A 23,280-nucleotide genomic window follows, 5' to 3' on the forward strand; every position below is an offset into this window, starting at 1 on the left:
GACGAGTCAGTTGGAAATGTATGGCAAGTTCTGAAAAATGAGATTCTTAATTCTAATGAAACAGTCCGATTTTCCAACCAAGTTTTGAACAGTAGCATGACAATGAGTAGGATAGCAGTCCCCAATATCTCAAGGTATGCTCCATGGGCAGTGACCACCTGCAAGCCTGATCACCATACCAACCAGTCTCATCACATCCTTCTGGCACATCTTCAACTCAGTTAGAACTTGGTTCTCCACTTCAATATGCACCTTACAGTGCTTTGCCATTTTGCATTTTAATGCTGCTACAGGCCACTTTCATTGCAGGGACAAGCTCCCATCTCATGAATTGGACCAGAATAAATCTTATGGCCCCTTGCTCGCTCACTTAACTCTCATTCACTTTGCACCTACTTGAATTGTCACAGTGTATCTGCTACACCTTGCCTTTTGAACTTTGCTGCTTCATTCGGTACTTTCAAGCTTCCGTTACTCATGTCTTGCTTTGCTATTTAATGTAGACACAAAACTGGGTGGTCTGAATTGATTGTTAGCTGTGATGAAGAGAGTGGACATGTTGCTGTATGGCACCATGCAAAGCCAATCTCACTCCTACATCTTCTGCCATCAGTTTGAGGTGAACACATTACATATGCTTCAACCAAATGGCCATGTCTCAAAGTCTAAGGTGAGTAGGCCTCGGTGAAGTCAAGGTAGACTGTTGTCAGTCAGGGGCTCTTACCAGTCCAAGGCACTATCCAATCTCAGCCCACAGGTTTGGACATGGTCAGTTGGACTCTTGGAGTGGTCTGTTTAGTGACAGTCTGAATGCAATCAGTCTGATAATTTGTAGTAATTCAGCTGAAGAACTGCACAGAGGTCAGTCACTTGTCTGCAAATGTCGTTTGGTTGGAGACATCAGTCAGTCCTTGGCCTCTGCTTATTGAAAGTGAAGATTGTCTAAGAGGGACCACATTTAAGGAAGTCACTTCTGAAGATTAGAGACAGTGCTAAGCTGCAGAGTGGACAATAATTATAGAGTGGGCAATTAAACAAACATATAAGGGTGGGTAATGATAATGCTTTGGAGGATATGGATGACTGTGAGGGGGTAGGGTAGGAGGGCAGGGGTATTCATCAAAGATCACAATCATCCTGGCCTTGATGGTGGGTGGGGGGGGTGGGAAACCTCACATGGGAGGAAGTTGAAGGGGAGGAGTGCAGCATAATGCTTGGTGTGTTTAAGCCAAAGGACTGAGGCTCAGGCAGGTATGTCAGGAGATGAAGATGTAAATGAAAGAGGCTGATTGTGAATGTGTGAAAGTTCAGCACTGATGGCATCAACAGAGAGTGAAATGAAGGCGGCAACACGGAGGCTTAGGTGAGGAGCTCTGGATTACCAGGGTGAGTCTGTGATTCACTGTGAAATGTGATCCCTGCTGCCTTCCATCCTCATGCAAATTGCAAAAGCACAATGAAAATGGAAAATGGCTGCGACTACATGCAGGGTGGGGGAATAAGTCTTTGTCTGGGTATGTGTGCTGTACTTATGCCGTGAGGACCTTAAAGGGTAATTGCATTAATCAATTCACAGTACAGGAGAAAGTGAAGAATAGAGATGCTGGCTGTCAGAGTCAAAAAGTGTGGCTCTGGAAAAGCGTAGCCGGTCAGGAATGAAGGGTTTATGCCCAAAACATTGATCCTCCTGCTCCTTGGATGCTGTCTGACCTGCTATGCTTTTCCAGTACCACACTCTTCACCTTCACAGTACAGATTGAAATTATCTGTGGTCATAGCACCCTGCATGAGAAATGCATTCTGCATCCAAATGTGAGACACAAGTGATATTGAGTGGGTCACCAGTCATTACAGAGTGATCATCATCTCTGTGATACAGAGGTAATCACAGGTGACCCTCAATGTGTCATCAGCATGCTACAGTTCACAAAGGCAAAGCTGCATAAGGATATAAAGCTGATTTCCTCTCACTTTGAACTATACGTATTTGCCTAAGTATTAGCTATGTTTTTCTATACCACAACAGTGAATAAACTCAAAGTATGTGATGAAATAATTACTGAAGCCAAATGAGTATGGGGAAAAGACTTTTAACAAGTAGGATCTGAAAGTGTGGTGGAAGTAGGTTCAGTTGAGTCATTCTAAAGGGACATAGATAGTGATTTGATAAGGAATAATGTGCAGGGTTGGAGAATGCAGGAGAATGACACGAAATAAGATGCTCATTTGGGGTGTATTACAGACTTATAGGACTGAATGGCCTTCTACACCATAACAACTGATTCTGAAGAACAAGTCTGAGAGTTCAGTATTTGCTGTCCTGGTTATCTTCTTCCCATCTCAAGTAGTACTGGCAGAGGCCTGTGAACTAAATAGCTAGCTTCCCTTTTGACATGGGAAATAATCAATGCTAAAACAGTACGAGGGGACTTAGAATATAATTTTTAAAAGATGTTTTGATGCACCATATTTATAATAAGTCTAACTATACTATTTGAGTAATGGAATTATCCACTTTCCGATCCATTGTGTTGTCAATCTCATTAATAGTTCAGTCCAGATGAAAAATATATGTTTAAAAAAATTTGCAAAGTGTCGTAGAGGTAATTGCATTGAATTCTGACATGATGCAACTTGGATGTCAATCTGAGGTTACATTCATCAAGTGGCTAGCTCGGGAAATTTCAACAATCATGAATAGTGCGTCATTATAGACAGAATCAAAACTGAGGCCAGTGTGGTTTAGATTTCTATATGTTTTATTGTCATTTCATGTTTGTAACAAACAGCACTGTATGATTTGAACAGCTTTAAATGTAAAATGGTTAGAGGGTGTACAAAAGAAGCAACTGCTAATGATAAACAATGTAAAAAAAAAGCAACATCTCAACTCAGTGTGCAAAAGGTTTCGTACAGACAGAAATGCTAACTCTAGGTAACATTGCCTGATAAATTACTTAAATAGCTTATCTACAAAATAATGAGTTTTTTTAACCTGCTTAATGTTACAAGTTGCAACTGAGATATTCAATAATTTATACAAACCTTTTTTTTAAAAAAAGAGCAATGACATACAAAGAGTTTGGGGAGGAAAGAACACACCTGGCAGCATGAGAAAATCTGTTGTTTTTCAAAGCTGTTTCCTTACTGGGGCAATACATTTTCCTTCTGCAAAAATAAATTTTTGATTATGTACACAGCCTTTTTATACTACAGTAGCTTTGAGAGACTTTAGACACGTGAGCAAGGTTTTCTGCTGCTTGATCCAAAGGTTTGTATCGATCATACAACAATGAGGTAATATTTGTACATAAAGAAGTTTCACCTTTTTCACTTTTGGAAAAGATATAGATCCACAAGTACCAAGGCACAAGTGGTTGAAGTAGAAAAAAAAACAGCTTCTAGGCTCTAAGGGCTACTCTGTTCTTAAGCAGAGTGAAGAGAACTGCATTCTAAAGCCCTCTGGTATACAAGAAATACACTGATTACAGACTCAGAGTCTCCCATTTTCAGCTTCACTATGGGCTGCCCTTTTCAAGCAACAACTTTCAAACAAATGAAAATACCCTAAACTAGCTAGCATCAATATAGAACAATGTTAATAAATAATAATTGTATTTACAATCTTACAATGCACACAAGGACTAGTGATAAACTCTCATGGATAGTCTGCCGCCTTTTTTCTTTTTAAAGTGTCCTTTAATTGTATTTCATCCAGGATAAGAAAATAAATAAATCGACGACATTAAAAATTGTACTTATTTTTATATCTACAGGCAGAACAAGTTGCCACTTTGGCAAACACTAGTTAAAGAGAAGAGCAGTCTCTTTGACAGTCTGCTTTTGCCTTTTCAACCATGGCATTGAAAGCAAATGAGCTTTCTAGGAGGCCAGCATAGGTGCTGAAGAGGTACTCTCTAACTGCTCTTCTAAACTTACTTGTTACCATCAGACTGGTTTCACTTGGAAGAAAAGCGCTAGCTGATGGCAGTGCCATCCTATGGGAACCATGGATATGTGTGATCTTCCACTTTTCTTCTTGGCACCAGGACCTGACAATACATGTTTCGACCTCTGGTTTAATTAGGTCAGCATGCATCTAGAGGGTTGACTTGGTTTGGGAGTTGTGGGAGGGGTGCTAGATTGGACATTTACACTTCGCATGGAACCAACTAGCTCTTACTGCTAGCATTTGCATTTTTACTTGAGTAATATTAATTTATTGACAAATAATCACATAAGGTCCAGTACAAAACAAGTAACAAGTTCCTCCATGGTTTCTTCCAGATATTTTTCACAAACAAGATAGATCCTATTGTTCTTCGCCCCAACCTTTTGGAAAATTTTTTATGCCATTCATTTAAGCCTCAGTTATTTTTTCCACCATATACCAGCCCACTTGTTTTTTTTTTAAACTTAAATAACAGTCCACAGCAGAAATAGTCTCATTAACAGTGTGCAATCTCCTTCCATGGAAACTCCAGCTATGCAAAATCGTAGGGCTGGAATGCCTAACGACTTACCAAGTAAAGCTCTTTCCAGACGTAACAGAGGTATTTTTTTTGAAAAATGTGATCGCGATTTGCATTTGTCAGAAGCAAAGGCAAGTTACTATAGTCAGTTGTGATCAAGGGAACAGTTCCTTTGCAGACTTGTTGCTGAACTTTATGTTGATAACATCCAGTGAGTTCTATCAGCCAATGCTGGTCGTGTGCTTTTGATTCCACAAATGAAAGTGAAGAAGAAAACAATGGTCCCAGGAATTGTTCCAAGAAAAGAGAAAGGTGCAACACCAACGTTTAAAACATTTCCCCTTCCAAAAATGCTGACATTATGAATCTGTGAAAGGATGACAGTGAGAATTCAGTCAGTCACAGTCCAAATCAGGAATCCTTAACTCTAATGGAGCACCTTTACGTTCTCATGTCTGCATGACTCCCAATTTTTATGTAAATTTTGTTAGAATGTCAGTGAGCTCTTGCTATTATTTATTCTACTTTTTTTATACAACAGCTATTTTCCCATTAAACCTTCCCCATTCTGAATTATCAAGGAACAATTAGCACATTAAGAATTTTATGAAATCTTCATGAAACTGGCGGTGAGGTAGAATTTATTTTTCCCAAATGTAATAGTGTAGCCCTTACCTCTACACTCATATCGGAGATCAGAAAAGTAAACCATTTCTTGAGAGAAGACGAAGAGACCCAATCGTCCACCAGCATAAGTCTTGTCATAGATGGCCCCAGAGTCAGCCATGATCTTTCTCCCTTCATACATTACGACTCTGTAGTAGGAAGAACAAAGATTTATGCTGTCAGAATACTTAACTGTGGAATTGTTCACAGTCCAAAGCAACTTAATCTGCAGTTTATTGTGATTCAATACTCCAACTGTTCTCAACAATTTATAAATATTTTCTAATCACTCTGTTCAGAGAAGTTATTACACACTTCTGGTGCAGGTAGGTCTTGAACCTGGGACTTCTGCCTCACAGAGATAGGCGCACTACCACTATGCCTTAAGAGCCCTTTTTAGAAGAGGATAGTTTCGATCCATTGACTTCCGAGTTACTAGCCCAGCATGCTCTTACTCATCTATGCTAATCACATTTTTCCAGCACATGGCTCATATCCTTATGTTATGGCACTTCCAAATACTAGTTCTTAAATAACTTTAGGATTCTCGCATCTATTGCCTTTTAGGCAGTGACTTCCAGATACCCACAACACGTTGGGTAAAAGAAACTTTTCCTCAAATCCCATCTAAATCTCTTTGCCTTAAACCTGTGCCATCTTTTTATTTGCCCCCTAATAAGGGGAAAGGTATCTCTCTATCTACATTGTCCATGGCCCTTAGAACTTTGAAACAGATCCCCTCAGCCTTTCTACTCTCAGGAAAATAACCCCGCCTTTTATAGTCTCTCTTCCAAACTCAGTCCCTCCAACTCAGGCAGATCTCTTTTGCACAGTCGTGCAATCACATCCTTCCTATAGTGTGGGGACTGAACAGCACAATATCCAGCTGTCGCCCAGCTAACATTATATATAGCTCCACCATAACCTCCTTGCTCTTGCCAGTAATGCATTAGAGTCACAAAGTACACATTGAGCTAGTTACCTGATGAATCCAGTCTTGGGTCTGTGGGTTAACTGCCATCTGTAAGCAGCCCTGTCCTTCCAACCAATGTTACGTGGATCATGCCACAATGTTTGAACCTAACAGATGAAAATAATAAATGAACAATTAAATGTTGAGTTAGAATTGCACAATACAACCAGCTGGTTTTACAGTAGTTTATTTGTACTATTTGTGTACAGATTTAATATTTAAGAACAAAAGGTAGCAATCTGTTTATGGTAACGGGAAAAAGGTAGGAAAGTGGAGTTGAGGGTTATCACATCAGCTGTGGTCTCTGAATGGCACAGCATATTTAATGGGCTGAATTGCCTACTTGTGCTCCTGTGTCCTTTGGTCTCACTGTCTATTTAGGACATTCCCAAATGCAAATATCAATGCATTTTAAAAGTCATCCTGTGCTTGCTTAATCAGTATCTAGAATTATAGGAAATATAGCACATTTGGGAAAAAAAGATGACTTGAGGAAAATATCTGTGCTTAAAACAAATTTGGATTCATAACTCAAGACAAGTCTAGATTTGATCTCAACCAATTCATAAGAGTTTGGTTGCTATGATTAGTTGACAGCTTCACAATCATTATGTCCTGGCAGAGTATGAGAATAGGAGAAAGAAATTTAACTTTTTTTAGCCTCGTTATTCCTCAGAAAACATTTCTCTATTCAGGTAAAACTAATGTATTCTATTATCACAGACACTCCATAAATGGATTGATCCTTATCTTTTTTTTCCCTATAGTATTACAGTTCCCTGCTTCAGTTTCAAAATGGAACTGTTGTTGATTTTCCTAACAGACTTACTATAAGCTGTGTACATGATTTGGACCCAATATAGCTACAATTTCTGTAAGGTGTAGCGTAAAACATGCACTTTGTCCCAGTATAAAACTTGTAGTTTGTGCAGGAAGTTCTTGTACCTGTCCTTCTGTATTGCCAGTGTGCCAGAGTGCATTACGCAAGTGCTCTCCTGGCCCAGTTGTAGAGTTCACCACTTTGATAGAGAGTCCAGCATAGCCCTGTGCTCTGGTTGGTGTATCAAGCCAATAGGTCTGTGTGATCTGCTTCCACATTACCACATAGAAGCGACTGCTGGACTGGTATCCAAATACAAATCCAGCATAGTCATCATCTCGTTCAGTATTTATGAAGAAAGTACCACTAAAGTCCACAGCATTGAATTCATCATATCCTATTCACAAAGTAAAGAAAATGTTAATGACCCATTTAATAAATCATTTTCATGAGTGATCAACAGTGATTTGAATGGAATGAATTACATTCATATTGTATAAAGGATGGTTATGTTCAGTCAGGAACATACACTTTGAATGACCTCTGAATTAATATTGCATACAATCTTGCTGCTATTTTAATCATTTTCCAATGTTAGTCATCTACATCAGGAAAGTGAATACAGGGTAAGACTAATGTACACTTTTATAGGTAGATTTTAGATTAGATTAGATTAGATTACAGTGTGGAAACAGGCCCTTCGGCCCAACAAGTCCACACCGACCCGCCGAAGCGAAACCCACCCATACCCCTACGTTTACCCCTTATCTAACACTACGGGCAATTTAGTATGGCCAATTCACCTGACCCTGCACATCTTTGGACTGTGGGAGGAAACCGGAGCACCCGGAGGAAACCCACGCAGACACGGGGAGAACGTGCAAACTCCACACAGTCAGTCGCCTGAGGCGGGAATTGAACCCGGATCTCTGGCGCTGTGAGGCAGCAGTGCTAACCACTGTGCCACCGTGCCGCCCACGTGTTTAATGGAGGCTGCTAGAAAAGCTAAGTACTGATAAAACAGCAGTACAAAGTTTCATAGTGGGACTGTTAAACACTAGCCATTACAGTCTTCAACAGACATGAGTTAGAGATTTGACTGGTGCTACAAATAGCTAGGTAAAAATAATGGCAGTGCAATCTCTGCCTCTTTTGAACTGTGGTCCTATGTCACCCAAGTAAGTTGGCTGATTGCAATTCTTAACACGTGTTTTCAGAAATTTTGTGACATGGGGGGAGGGATGGAGAGGGGTTCTCAGCTGCACGTTTTGAAACTTAAAGCCTACCAAGACACTAAAATACCAAGCAGCCCATCTGAAAAAGGATGTTTAAATATGCAAAGATGCACCCTTTGCCAATTGGCTGACAAAGATTTCAAAGGGTAGCTACAAAAAAATCAGTGGTGTTTTTTGCCTTGCAAAGTCCATCTGTCTGTAACAAGTAGTGAATGCCCAAGTGCAGTCCTTTAAAAGGAAAGCCCAGCTAAATTTTTGCTTTTAATTTTGTGGAATTCGGAGTGCACTAGGAAAAATAAAATTGAGCCTGCTATTCATGCTTTTAGAGGGTTTCCCTCATACTTGATCTCATGCCCTCCTCCCCACAACATGACCTACCAACGAACTCAGAACTGTTTGATTTTTAAGAACTACACTGGGCATCCAGTTAGCAGCTGGAATGTGCCAATGGCATTTAAATGAAGCCCAAAGCAGAGTTTGTCTTTCTTCTTGGACTGGGACAGTTCATTAGGTACTGGCGTAACACTGGCAACTTTGCACTTATTCTAGCTACAGGTTAAATCAGAGAATTCAGATATAATCTAAATCCACTCACCTACAGCAATGCCAGGATCACAATTAACAGTCTGTACCAACTCTTTGCCTTTATGTCTGACTACCCAGTTGGGGTCAATTTGGGATGTTCCCTTGGGATCCAGTGGTACCATTTGGAATTTGCGGAAGTCAGTCTCAGTGATTTCAAAGTTTTCAGGACAAACATCATAGATGTCCAGAATACTGTCTCCATCAAAATCATCCTTGCAAGCATCACCTCGGCCATCACCTGAACAAGAGAAAAGTGATGTTCTTCAATTGAAGTATTCTCAAACATTTTACTAAGTATATTTCTGTTGTTATTTGGTTCAAGTTTCTAGTAAAAAGCTATTAAATCACATTAAGAGAATTCTTATTTTCTTACCATCAGAATCAGTTTGGTTAGGATTGGCTTTCAACCTACAATTGTCCTTCTCATCGGGAATACCATCATTATCATCATCATGATCACAGGCATCACCCTTTCCATCCTTGTCGTGATCTGCCTGGTTAGCATTGGGGATGTAGGGGCAGTTATCCAGGTTATTCTGGTGACCATCTTCATCAATATCCTGGTTATTATCACATTTATCTCCCACAAGGTCAGAGTCTGAGTCAGTCTGAAATTAAATAAACATACATTAGTCCATGTTCTGGAGCAGTGTTTAGAATAGTCATTTGTAATGTCAGTCAAGATAAGGTGAAATAAGTTCCTTTTTAAAAGTTCAAATTGAATTCATTGGTATAGCAGCACACTATACCAATACAATGTTGTGATCTTGCTGCAACACATATGCAACTGGATGTATAAAGTCTGGGTAAAGTAGAATAACTACTGACTGTACAAGCTGGTGTTGCTATTCATTTAGAATTACATTGACTGGAGCCCATTAGATTCAGTCTTTTGTACTACTTACGTTCCTAGCAAATAAGGTTTATAGCAAAAGTCAAAACATCAACACTCCTTGTTTAATGATTTGTATTATATAAGAGATGTTGATTACAGTGCAATTATTTACTTCTTTTGGTTAGTTTCAGTGGAATGAAGCAGTAAATTCTGGATTATTATGGTGTGCCAGGATAATACAAACTTCACTCGAAAGCTTTGTCTCACGTTCACTTCAGTCTGAGTGGCATTCTTGCTAACAGGCTGTTATTTGTAGGTAAAACTCTGTTCACAGACTATTGCCATCCTTACCAGAATAACCTTAACTGCCATGAAAGCAACAATTTCATAACAACTAAGCTTCTATTGAGAGGGTCATGCAATTTTTTAAAAAATCTTAAACACTTCAACACAAAATGTGGAAGTAGTAGTTTCCCTGGGATGTGGTGAAGATGTAATTAATTGGCACGTAAAAGCTAAATAATTTAAAGTTCAGGTTTGTATTGGTTACATGGATGCAATCCAAATCCCTCCAGACAGAGATTGACATTACATTACAACTTAATTTTATATTCTCAGGGGCAGGATTCACTCTCATCAAGAACGTTATTGCCATGTTTATCACTGTTCACTCTCAGACAGAATCCAAATTAACCAAAACAGGGAGGACTACAATCATCCTTACAAACCAAAGAAGCTAAATTAGAGGAATTTAGTTAGTACATTTTAATTGGCAAAGCATGTTGACTGAAAACCACAATTTCATACTTGTGAATAATTTTACTTCAGATTATTTAGACACTGATTATGGATAGAAATTATTAACCATATCTCTGCAAATTTCAAATATTAATTTCTACCATTGGTCCAGGCCTTTCTAAGATATGGAAAAAATCTTGATTTTAAAAGAATCTAATTTTACACTGGCATTTTTGCTGGTGGCTATTAATTAAAAATTCAGTAAGACTTACTTGTTCTGGATTGTGTTCTAACGGACAATTATCACACTGATCACCAACACCATCTAAATCTGTATCCCTCTGGTCAACATTGTACACATGTGGGCAGTTGTCCTTCTCATTCAGAATGCCTAGAAAGCAAAAACATTTGTAGCAATATTTTTCAGAAATGTGGAACTTTGAATAAACCTCCTGTATTGTTAAAATAAAACATCTTGCCAGAACATCTGAGCTTTGCATTGGCACATTAATTTGAGTTTAATAAGATTATGAGACTAGAGAGATTGGAAGTGTTCTCCTTAGAACAGAGGGTAAGGAGAGATTTAGCATTCATTAGTAGCGTAAGGAATTCTGATCGATCAAAAAGAGATGGTTTTCACTAGTCGGACGCTGAAATAAGTAAAGAATGCAGATTTATAAAAGAATTAGGGAAATGAGGTTGTTTTCGCACATCAAGTTGTCATCTAGATTACCCAAAAGGCTGGTCATAGCAAATTAGTAACTTCAAAGTGGAATGGAATAAATGAAAACTTTAGAGCCATGGGCAAAGAGCAGTTGCATGGGACTAACTGAACAACTCTTTCAGCACAAACGTGTGCCACTTTCCTAATTATGATTCCAATCCTTTATTGCCAATGTATTGCACCCCATTCTGGATTTTATGCATTATGGATGAATTGAAGGTGTTGGAGGGATTGCAAAACGAGATTTACAAGAATGTTTCCAGGGAGTGGAACTTGGAGAAGAGAAGGCTCAGAAAAGATTTGATAGAGACAATTAAAATTGAGAGATCTGGACAGAACAGCTGAAGAGGAGCTGTTCTTACTTGTGAAAGAAAATGGAGAATGAGAGTACAGATTTAAAGTAACTGGCAAAAGAAGTGAAAGCAACAGAAGAAATAACTACTTCCTATGTGAAAAAAATGTTAAGATCTGGAATGCACTACCAGAGAGAGTGGTGGAGGCAAGTTCAATTAAACAATCCAAAAGCAAACTGGATAGTTATCTGAAGGGGAAGAATGTGCTGGGCTATGAGAAGGTGATAGAATGGCACTTGGTAAACTGCTAATTTGGAGAACTGTCACAGTCAGGAAGGACTCATGCCTTTAATGCAGTGTGTCGAAATATGATAACTTAATCTTTAACTGGCAAATAAAGAATTCTTACCATCTCCATCAATATCAATGGCACAGGCATCTCCCTCTCCATTTGCATCAGTGTCTGTCTGGTCAGGGTTATGGTCGTAGGGGCAGTTGTCACAGCGATCTCCAACATCATCCCGATCATAGTCATATTGACGAGGATTAAACAGGAATGCGCAATTGTCCTGCAGAATAAGTTGATGGATGAAATTAGATGGAAATACAAGTTTTAAATAATATGAAAGAAAGGACGATGTTCACTTAAAAGTTTTGAATTGAACTGTAATTTGAATGAATGTTCTGAAAGTCTCCGATTATTCAGCTCAAGCTTAGACAGTGGTTATGGACATGTTAGTGTCAAATGCTGAAGCAGAGTTTCAAAAATTAGTGTTTGATTGCCGAAGCACTTCTGTCTCTCAAACTCTTTATGTACATGTGGGTATGAAAACACAAAGGGTCAAGTCAGAAGAAAGCTTCCTTTGAATGATGTTTCACTCTGCAAGTCGGTTTCTCAGATACCTGAGAGAAGACCCAGACAGTTTTGGCAGCTGCGTGCTATGTGTACAGGTTGCATAACTCCCAATGAATCTCGCCTTCATTCTGCAGCAGCAATGTTTTTTCTCCCTCTGAATGAATGTCATAGGTTGGATTGTGCTTTTTGTTAGCACAGTCTATACTCGCAGAATGGCAGAAGGGTAGAATATCTTTCTCTCACAACTTACCCTCTCATCTGGAATGCCATCATTATCATCATCATTATCACAGGCATCACCAACTCCATCCTTATCGTGATCTTCTTGTCCAGAATTGGGGAGTGATGGACAATTGTCCTGTAAATCAAGAAGGATTGGTATTGTAGCTATGCATTATAACACTGTTCAAAGACCTGTCAGTTCATTTACATGCAAAGAAGCTGCTCTACGGAATTGTGCTTTAAGACCTCTCTTTGATTCGACTTTAAAAGCCCTTGTCTAACAAAAAATATTAGGTTGAACACATCTGAGGAGAAGGCTGTTTTCACTAATGTTCACTCAGTCTGACAGAAATTTCTTCTACAATCCACACCCTGTCTTTTTCTTGTCATAATACAGATTTATTACACCAAAAACTGACAAGTTAATTCCAAATGCGATAGTTTACTACTCAACTTTCTGTTTGTAGTGCATGTTCAATACATCAGTGCTATTTGTCCTGAGGGTATAAAAATGTTGCCTTTCAAGTAAAAGGCTCTGTGTTAAATGACACCAACTCTGTTTTAACTAAAGCACTACACTTAAGCTGAGTCTGTGTTTGCTGGGTAATGAAGCTGTGATGGTAAGAAACGGATAGACAGCTCCTAATTTGGAAGCAATGAGAGGTTACCTTTTTACAGTGGTAAGTAGCATTGATCACACAGGTGAGATCTTTATTTGGCCAACCGTCCAAGTCAGTATCCTCTCCACAGATGATGCCATTGCCAGCAAAACCAGGCCTGCATTCACAACGGAACATCTGGTCACTGAAGATACCAAGGTAAATGCATCTGGCATGCTTGTTGCAATTGTGTGTGCCATCTTTGCAGGGGTTACGTGGCTCACAGACCTATCAAAAAGAAAATTAGGATCATTTAAATTTCTTGTAAACTTAAGTTATAGTTTTAATATTCAATATTTTAGGCAACATCCCACCTTTCAGATAGATATAATTTTCCAATGCAACTTTCCTTACGCTAATTAATTGCAGTTACTTACTTTAGAAACAAAACACTAAAATTTCTTCTTTCATGGGATGTGGACATTGCTATCAAATTAAAACTGAGACTAACCTTTTCAATTCCAGAACCTACTAAGCAAATTTAAATTCTACAAGCTGTGATTCAAATTCACATCCTTTGAGAATTAACCTGGTGCAGTAGATTACTAGTCCAGTGACATTATCCCTAATTCACCATCTCCCCACAGCAATTAATTTAATGTCCCCTCTGAAAGGAAACATCTGTCAGACAGTGCTCTCTCAGAACTGTACTGGACTGTTAGTTTTGCTGATTGTGCTCATGCCCTGGAGTGGAACATGAACTAAGACATGTCTAATTCAGAGGTAAAAGTACCATATAATAATCTCCAGCTGTTATCCGAAGTGTGAGCGAGTTAATGACTTAACCTCACCTGCTTATTCTTTGTAGCCTCCTCAATGCCTCTGCCAAACGGTTGATTGCCAGTGTATCGCAGTGGGCAGGGCAGACAATTGTAACCTGGTTCAGTGTTTTCACACCTTTGCTCCCCATTGACTTGAAAACAGGTATCAGGCACTTCTGAGCACTGCAAGAGATTTTTAAAAGAATGAAATGAGGTACAGAACTAGAATTTACAATATATCAAAACATACCATGAATTTCATAGGGCAGTACCTCATTGATGTCCTCACAATGAATACCATCTCCTCTGTAACCATGAGGGCAGGGACCACACGTCCAGGAGCCATCTGGAAAGCTCGTACACTTGCTTTGAGCAAAGCATGGATTTGATAAACATCCATCTGTAATGCAGATGATTTGTGCTGATTAAAATGTTGTAAGATATACACTACAGGCAAAAAAATGAAAAGCATTGCTTGATTATAATTGTTGTTGAAGTGAAGACACCATGAAAACAGTTCAGTTTACCAATTGGGCACTCCAGTTTGTTGCATAGCTGAGTCTCCCGGGATTCTCCCACACAATTTTTGCCTTCATATTCCGGTGCTGGACTGTCACAAAGACGTGTGCGTTTCTGAATTCCTCCTCCACAGGTGACGGAACAAGAGTTCCATGGTGACCAAACACCCCAGTTCCCATCAACTGAAAAATGGAATGATATGCTTTGAGTATTTTGCACCAGACATGCTTTACAATTGCTGTGTTTTCAGTGACTGTTAGGAATATAACTTCAGAATTAATGAGGTATGTGAAACATCCTGCGTCCTAAACAAATACTCACTTGGGCATGGGACTTGTTCACACTTCTCAGTTTCTCGCTTTGGTCCCTCACACTCTTTGCCACCCATTTGTGGCATTGGGGAGTTACACAGGCGGATGCGAGTGATCACTCCAGCTCCACAGCTCACTGAGCATGACGACCAAGGGGACCAATAACTCCAACCACCATCTTGTTTGACTGAAACAAAGTAACAAGGTAAACATTAGGAATCATTGTTTTGTTGAACATTGGAGAAGTAGGCTACTCTCTTTTAAATAGTTCAGTGTAAATGGACAAACTTCAAGAATTAAACCAACATTAAGTAGTTGCAGGTTAAGGAAGCTTGGATGTGTGTCACTGATGCTGCAGTATTTTTATTGGTTTTGGCCACATTTTATTCCATCTGTCTTCAAATAGTTGGCATTTTGTACTTCCTTTCTCAATGTCCCTGGACTGGTTCAACTTGGGTTCATGCTTGTGTGAAATGGAAGAAATGTACCTACAAGGACATGTGTGCTGGTATGTAAAACTAAAAGGACTACTTTATTACCTTGAGACACACAATCAATATAATAGTGGATAGGGTATAAAACTCACATCTCTTGTCACATTCTTCTAAATGACAGCTTCGAGTCTGAACAGAGGTCCCATGACAGTCACTATTAATCCGATCGCAGGAGCGGCCTCGCTGCTGGGTTCCAATTCCACAGGTGACAGAACAATGTGTCCATTCAGACCAGGGAGACCAACCAGCCTCGGATTCATTTGGAATTGCTGTTAAAAAAAAACAAGCACATGTCAACAACATTCTCAAAATAAGAGAGGTTTATTGCACCTTGCACTATGGAATGTCCTCAGACAATGAAAGAAATGTAAACTAACCAAACTACAAAGTCTGTACATGTTTTCTGTTTTCTCAAAATGCACTTGCTCTTGGCAGCTGCCTACACTCTAGGTCAAATGTGCGATCATTTTTAATGCTTGCCTAGACTTTCAACCTTTATTGTCCTCATACTGAGATAAAAGACAAAACCACATCAAAGGATCAAATGACTGACAATCTCTTATCACCTTGGCTGTAAGGGATCATCCAGATTTAGTATGGCTATGAAAGATGTATTACTATTCCAGAAACACTCGTTATTTTGAACCATAGCAAGCTTCTATACTTGATTTCCAATTCTATTTCTAATAGATGCCACTATTACCCTACTAACAAGCCCCCTTACTAACAAGCCCTGACCCTCTCAGTTTTGAGAGGTCATAATAACTTTCAAGCCTCAAGTGGGCTTTCCAGCGGAAAAATATATTAGTCTATCAAGGCAACGTTATTCAAATAGTTTGCGATCAGTGGAGCTTTTCCCTGTAGCACACACTTTCTTACCCCCACCCCAATGCCATACCTCTTCAATTATGCATTTAAGAACAGAGATTAGTTTCACCAGGACTTACATGGACAGCGGGCACAGCACTCCCCATCTGGGACTACAGCATCAGCACATGACACAGTAGGGCAGGAAATCCTCTGGCAGAAGGTGACTGATGACTGGAAAAAGGGTAAGAAAAGAAACAGTGATCAAGAAACTTTTGGAAGAGGACAAGTTTTTAAACATATGCCTGGCAACAACACAATCTGCCAACTGCACTGGCAAAAGCAAAATAACAGCAGTTGATTAAAATCCATTTTTATTTTTCCAGTCCTGGGTTTGTTGGTTCTAGCCTGCAGCTAGAAAGGGATGGAGACTGAATAATGTCATGTGTTGGTGAGGACCCAGAAAACCCATATTGCTCTAGGAACTGCAGTGGAAGTATTTTCAGCATCTGGGAGTGCAGAATTTGATAACAGACTGCTCAAAGCATGCTTCGGTTGAAATATTATGTGCCCATCCCACATATTTTGCTGATTTACATCATTATTGGGCAACATACAGGAACCTTTCAATTATCTGCAAATTTACTCCCTGATAGAATTACAAAGATTGTGGCTTTCATATTTCTCTTTTGGAAAAAGCTTTTAACATAGTTCCAAACAGTCAGTTTCTTTAAATTTGGTCCAGTTTATGTTTGGCACAGGCTCTTCCCCTTGGAAATATTGCCCAACACAGCGTTTCCCTCAGATATTCAAAACCACTCAAAAGCTAACAATAGTCTGCTCAGTACACACAGACAGCCCTTAGACCTGTGGTTATTCATATTCTTTTTAACAGTTTTGGCAGCATTGGCAGTAGTTCCAGCTACTAAGTTGGAGCAACAATTGACTACTGCTAGACCAGGGATTTCACTCTGAATGCAAGTAATGCAACTTCCAGTGTTTATAACAATGCAAAAAATCTTTGCTAAAAGTTGTTTGTTTTGTTTTGAAAAGCATGTTTTGTATTGCAGTTTTACCTGACAAGTGCAGTCTGTGCAGTTGTCCACTTTCCATTGATCTTTGTCTTTGTAGGTCATGCCATTGTGAAAACATCCTCCTATCTGTTTGATTCCAATCCTTTTGGCAATTAATTCATTTTCTGCAGTCTGGAGGAGAAGGCAGTGACAGGTCATTACAGCCCATGCAGATGTGACTAAAGTACAAAAGACTTGATTCCTGTAGTTTCCTTACCACTTTTTGGACATTATTAACCAGCTGGGTGACCATTGTCCTGAGAGCTTGCAGTTCAGAGAACATGTTGGACAGTTCCTCGCAGGAGATGCCGCAGACTGTCTGAAGATCTTTGGGTTTGTGACCGTAAAAATTGGTCCTGATGGCTGGGCTTTCAGAGCCCCTGATTGGTAAAGGAAGAATTCCTGGAGCAGCTGCAAAAAAACATAAGAGGTGGAGATACATGAGGGCCAGCAATCAATGCAACACATTCCAAGCTGTTTCTGCCCCAAGATCAGTTGATAAGTCCATGGGATAACAGTTTGTATTTGCATCTATGGGCAGGGGGGTGAGTCTAAGAAGAGGTTTTAAGAGCAAAGTCTGGCATGAGATGCATTCAGCAATTGCCTCCACCCAGAAAAACACAGCAGCAACTTAACGTGTGTCTCATTCCAGCTTTTAGAGTTGGTGTTGCTGGATCAGTCCTAAACCAATCCCAGCCTCCCACCGCACCCACGCCCCGTCAAAAACACACACATGGGAAAGGGCTTATATTGCGTGAATACGATAATGCCTGGCTAAGAGTTTGGGACAACTTTTGGGTCTCACTGACTTCGCTGCTAATACTCGGGGCGAGGCAGTGTGGCTGGTCTAGCGGATGGCGCTTGTTGAGGAGTGATTCCCCTGGGCAAGATCCCGTGTGCGATACTTACTGTTGTAGCAGCCCTTGTTCATCAGAATGGTTTCCAAGTTGGTCCCAAAAACAAAGCGCACGTTCTGCAGTACTCCCTGTGTTACAGAGAAGGAAGAAACACAATTGGAGCCACTTTTAAAAAAAAAATATTCTTCTGGACTGCACTCTTGTCACTTGATGTCGGTAAACGCGAGAGCTCCCGCTACACTTAATGCTATCTGAGTTTACCTCTCTGTTCCCAATTCATTTTAAAGTAGGCAGATGTTTACAGACTAGTCGGCGCGTTGTCTGTAGTTTCTTTAACGCGCGCAGAGTTACTGAGACTCAGTCCCTGGTGTGTGTGTGTGTGTGTGTGCGTGCCTGGGTCCTCTCACCTGGAAGTTGTTCCGGAGACCCGGTCCGCCTTTGGCTAGCCTCAGGCTGTAGTCACCAGGCTTCAGCACTTTGTGAATGGCCGCCTCTAGCTCCACGCCATTGACCTTCTCACAGCCCACATAGAGCGTGGCCACGTCCTCCTGCACGAACAGGGTGAGGTTTTTCCAGCGGGCATTGGCCAGGTGGGCATCGGTGATGGACACCATGCTCTGTTTGCCCTCGATGGTGATGGTCAGGTCGAGAGTGTTCGCCTTGCCGTTGGACAGGATCTCGAAGATGCGTGTCCCCTGCAGCGTGTCGATGGCCACCAAGGTGCCCCGGCTTTTCTTCATCTGGCGCAGGGTGGCGAGGAAGATGAAGCCCTTCTCCTGCTGAATGTGGTCGATCAGCTCACTGAAGCTGTTCTCTGAAGCCGGGGCAATGAGGTCAGGGTTCAGGATCCTGTAAGCCGGGCTGCTCGCCTCCGGCCCCTTTACCATATGCACCCCTACATTTTTGCGAGTCAGGCCAGTGATGTCGAACAGATCAAAGACACCATCCACTCCGGCGTCTGTCCGGGACAGGAGAGAGAGGGAGGGAGAGAGAAAGGGCACAGACTTAACGCGCATAATTACTGTTTAAAACAAGGCATTTGCAACAGGAGGAGTGCGCCCACAACCGCGGAATAAGTGCACACACACACAACTCACCTTGGATTTGCTTGGGCGAACAAGCAACAATCATTAAAAGTAGAAAGAGTCCTTGCAGTGGCTTCATTTCAGTGAAGGAACTCCCTCAGAACCTGGCATATATAAAAAAAAGGAGGGAAAATCTATTTTGTTGTTGCTGCACAGAATTTCCAACAATACAATTAATCAAACTGGTGTGTTACTGTAATCGGGACAGAGAAGTACACTCGTTCACTGACCAGTAGTGAAGTACTTTCAATCTTCAAACGAGCAGTGCAGACAAGAATAGCTCCCCGTAAGACAGACGCTGGCAGGGACCAAATCCGAAATGTACAGAGTCCTTCTACAAGATCTGGCTTCTCAAAGACTCGAAACTTGTACTTTTTTTCCCAAAAGAATTCTCTCTTCTCTTTCCCCCTCCAAGTCTTTGACTAAGAAGCTGCCCCCTGCAGCTGTGGGTGCCCGAGATCGATACTACTGTGAGACTGGAGCACGGCTGCTTTAAATACCCTCTCACATTCCTCACAGTCAGTCTCTGCCAATCACTGGCTGCCTGGGAGGAAGCGGGCTTGTGTTTATTCAGTTACCTCACAACAAGAGGGATACAGTTCCGAAGCAGCCAGACCGCAGCGAGGAAAGTAATTAGGCGGATGCCAGTGGAGCCGAGCCAAGAATACTCAAAGAGTATTACCGAGAGGTGCTGGGGTTCTGGCCAGACTCACCCACCCCCGACATCCCGTCCGTGGGCCCAGATTTTGTCGCTCTAACCCAGACGGTCCTGTACCATGCATTCCCTTCCCAGACACACACCTTTATTGAGCAAAATGTAACAAGCACGTGTCGAAACATACTTTTAAGTCTCCCTACTATAGGAATGTGATGGTGTGGTTTAAGAAAGTGATTTTTTTTCAATGAAAAGACGTGTTTCGAATAAATGAACGACCTGTACTATCATTCCACGAATTGTGAGCGGATGGTATGTTGCGTTGCAGTGTTTCCGAGCTGTCCTCCGATTTCCCCACTAGGGGGAAGTGTGTCGTTTCATTTGCCGACCAGCAAATGTCTTGCGACTCTTGGTTCACCTTCTCAAGACAGACAGTGCGAAAGCCCATTTCACACCGATACGGTAGTCCAAACTGCAATCGATCAGTCTCGCAGCAGATCTCGCCTTCCGAATGCATATGCTTGACATATTTCAGCAGTGCAAACGGAAACATACAACATCTTTCGATTTCATGCCATACTAAAGTATCAGATTATATTCGTTACTCTTCTTAATGATAAAGCAACTTTATAATGATTGTAACTAAATTATATTTCCAGCAAATGTTTAAAAAGTTGTGGTATTCACTAGAATAGGACAAAAGATGTCTTTTTAAAAAAATTGTATGTTTTCCAATAGACATTTACGTCATTGGAGAAAATTCTGATCCTGGAAATAGTTTTTGACGTCGGTGCATTTTTTTTTGCTTAGCTCTTACAATAGAGGAATTCTGAGGATATCAGCTTCATTGAGATTTCCTGGGACAGCAGCAATACACGTTTCACTCTCTGTATCTTTGGCCCATGGCTTACTCTCACCTTCCAAATCTTGCGCACAGACTAATATGGCAACAACGCAATTTCTTCCTTTGTCAACTGGCCACATGTAATTAAGGTTTCACTAAATATCACCACTAGTGTCAATCAGCCAAAGACGGGTAAACCAACAACGCAATAATATTTCCCAAATTTGCTTTGCAGTTTTTGCAAGTATTCTTGTCCTACTTGACCTTGTCAAGTGGTTAAACATCTCAGTTGAATCTCGAGGTTTCCCTTTCAAACCCAGTGTGTGATTTCAAATAAACCTGTTGGACTCTAACCTTCAGCAGTGCGACTTCTGGCTTTGCCCACGCAGTCCAACACGGGCACTTCCACGTCAGAGCCCACTGTTTGTAGGAGACATGAGGGTGGGCAATGGCAAAGCACATTGGGTTTTAAAACTCTTTTCTGGTCGGATGTATATTCCATACGATTTCTGACCAGGGCTGAGGTCTATGTTCAATGAAAGCAAAATACTGTAGTTTTTTTTATTTCAAAAATATACTTTATTCATAAAATAATTTGATGGTCTGTACAATTGGTCATGCCATACATATGTAAACATGTACATACAGAGATCAGAATTTATCATTTTTTATACAGGTCTGTACATTTTTCAATCATATGCCCATATAATTAGCTGAGGCGTCAGCAGAGCCCAAATGACTGCATGGGCCCCCTGTTCTTCGTTAGGCAGGCAGACTTTACACAGTGGTCTTTCCCCACCGCGCCTTGGCGGCAGCTGCCCCAAGCTTCAGCGCGTCCCTCAACACGTAGTCCTGGACCTTGGAATGTGCCAGTCTGCAACACTCAGTCGGGGTCAACTCCTTCAGCTGGAAGATCAGCAGGTTTCGGACCACCCAGAGAGCGTCCTTCACTGAGTTGATGATCCTCCAGGCACAGTTGATGTTCGTCTCGGTGTGCGTCCCGGGGAACAGGCCGTAGAGCATGGTGTCCCGTGTCACGGCGCTGCTCGGGACGAACCTCGACAAACACCACTGCATTCCTCTCCAGACTTCCTCTGCATAGGCACATTCCAGAAGGAGGTGTGTGACGGTCTCGTCCCCCCCGCAGCCGCTTCGAGGGCAGCGTGCGGTGCGGCTGAGAGTCCGGGCGTGCATAAAGGATCTCACAGGCAGAGCCCTTCTCACCACCAGCCAAGCCATGTCTTGGTGCTTGTTGGAAAGTTCTGGCGATGAGGCATTCTGCCAAATGGCTTTGACAGTCTGCTCAGGGAACCGCTCGATAGGATCCGCCCTCTCCTTTTCCCGAAGGGTCTCAAGGACACTACGTGCTGACCACTTCCTGATGGACTTGTGGTCAAAGGTGTTTTTCTTCATAAACTTCTCCACGAAGGACAGGTGATACGGAACGGTCCAACTACTCGGAGCATTCCACGGCAGCGAGGCCAGGCCCATCCTTCGCAACACCGGGGACAGGTAGAACCTCAGTACCTTGGTGTTTGCGTACCAGGGATCCACGCACAGCTTGATGCAGCCACACACAAAGGTGGCCATCAGGGTGAGGGTGGCATTGGGTGTATTTTTTCCCCCGTTGCCCAGATATTTGTACAGCGAGTCCCTTCGGACCCGGTCCATCTTTGACCTCCATATGAACTGGAAGATGGCCCGGGTGACTGCAGCGGCACAGGTTCTGGGAATAGGCCAGACCTGTACCACATATAATAGCAATGACTGCCTCACACCTGATGACCAGGTTTTTTCCCGCGATGGAGAGCGACCGTAGCGTCCATCTGCCCAGTTTCTGCCTCACTTTGCTGATACGCTCCTCCCAAGACTTGGCGCACGCCCCAGCCCCCCCGAACCAAATACCCAGCACCTTCAGGTGGTCGGTCCTGACGGTGAAGGGGATCGAGGATTGGTCGGCCCAGTTCCCGAAGAGCCCGGCCTCGTTCTTGCCTCGGTTTACCTTGGCCCCCCAAGGCCCGTTCGAACTGGTCACATATGCACATGAGTCTGTGCACGGACAGCGGATCCGAGCAGAAAACGGCGACGTCATCCATGTACAGGGAGGCCTTAACCTGCAGGCCCCCGCTGCCAGGAATAGTCACCCCTCTCAGGCTCGCATCCTTCCTGATGGACTCGGCAAATGGCTCTATGCAGCACACAAACAAGGCAGGAGAGAGGGGGCAGCCCTGCCTGACTCCAGATCTGACTGGGAAGCTATCTGATTCCCACCCATTGATTGAGACTGCACTGACAATGTTGGTGTAGAGCAGTCTGATCCAATTGCAGATTCCCTCCCCAAAGCCCATTTTGGAGAGAACATCTCTCATATACGTGTGTGATATCCTGTCAAAGGCTTTCTCCTGGTCCAGGCTGATCAGGCAGGTGTCCAACCCTCTGTCCTGCACGTAGGCGATCGTATCCCTGAGGAGTGCGAGACTCTCAGCGATCTTCCTGCTCGGCACAGCACAGGTTTGGTCAGGGTGAATCACCGACCCCAGAGCAGACCTGACTCGGTTGGCGATTACCTTTGACAGAATTTTGTAATCCGCATTCAACAGTGAGATTGGTCTCCAATTTCTGAGTTCCTCCGTCTCCCCCTTCCGCTTGTAGATGAGGGTGATGATGCCTTTCCTCATGGATTCACTCATGGTACCTGCCCGAAGCATACTGACATACACCTCCAGCAGGTCCTGGCCAATCAAGTCCCACAGAGCGGAATAGAGCTCGACCGGTAAGCCGTCGCTTCCGGGAGTT

At 42.0% G+C, this 23,280-nt stretch overlaps 1 protein-coding gene across 2 annotated transcripts; it reads right to left on the bottom strand.

Moving 5' to 3' along the window:
• Nucleotides 1-2,738: 2,738 nt before the first annotated feature.
• Nucleotides 2,739-19,434, bottom strand: thbs1b (thrombospondin 1b). 2 transcript variants are annotated; one of them, XM_043697967.2, is made up of 22 exons: nucleotides 19,216-19,433; nucleotides 18,998-19,089; nucleotides 18,308-18,858; nucleotides 17,953-18,028; nucleotides 17,261-17,454; nucleotides 17,047-17,175; nucleotides 16,111-16,204; nucleotides 15,256-15,432; nucleotides 14,680-14,856; nucleotides 14,367-14,540; nucleotides 14,112-14,239; nucleotides 13,870-14,022; nucleotides 13,088-13,306; nucleotides 12,448-12,555; nucleotides 11,751-11,910; nucleotides 10,597-10,715; nucleotides 9,125-9,359; nucleotides 8,762-8,989; nucleotides 7,057-7,328; nucleotides 6,121-6,218; nucleotides 5,148-5,287; nucleotides 2,739-4,839 (listed from the first exon to the last, which is right to left on the bottom strand). In XM_043697967.2, the coding sequence occupies exons 2-22, from the start codon at nucleotides 19,062-19,064 to the stop codon at nucleotides 4,832-4,834; spliced, it is 3,507 nt and encodes a 1,168-aa protein (XP_043553902.1). In that variant the 5' UTR covers nucleotides 19,065-19,089; nucleotides 19,216-19,433; the 3' UTR covers nucleotides 2,739-4,831. The 2 variants fall into 2 exon arrangements, with proteins under 2 accessions (XP_043553902.1, XP_087846134.1); XM_087990008.1 differs by lacking the exons at nucleotides 2,739-4,839; nucleotides 5,148-5,287 and having other exon boundaries at nucleotides 6,117-6,218; nucleotides 19,216-19,434.
• Nucleotides 19,435-23,280: the final 3,846 nt, after the last annotated feature.

This window comes from Chiloscyllium plagiosum, unplaced genomic scaffold, assembly GCF_037043375.1.
Source record: "Chiloscyllium plagiosum isolate Xiang-an unplaced genomic scaffold, Cpla_swu_hap1 HiC_scaffold_8, whole genome shotgun sequence".
NCBI classification, from domain to species: domain Eukaryota; kingdom Metazoa; phylum Chordata; class Chondrichthyes; order Orectolobiformes; family Hemiscylliidae; genus Chiloscyllium; species Chiloscyllium plagiosum.

Excerpts from the sequence above, each read along its gene's own strand:
- thbs1b (XM_043697967.2), bottom strand. The coding sequence starts at position 19,064 with ATGAAGCCACTGCAAGGACTCTTTCTACTTTTAATGATTGTTGCTTGT. Across the intron at positions 17,176-17,260 it reads TTAATAATGTCCAAAAAGTG|ACTGCAGAAAATGAATTAAT; the intron begins GTAAGGAAACTA and ends CTTCTCCTCCAG. Across the intron at positions 7,329-8,761 it reads TGATCCTGGCATTGCTGTAG|GATATGATGAATTCAATGCT; the intron begins GTGAGTGGATTT and ends CTTTGTGAATAG.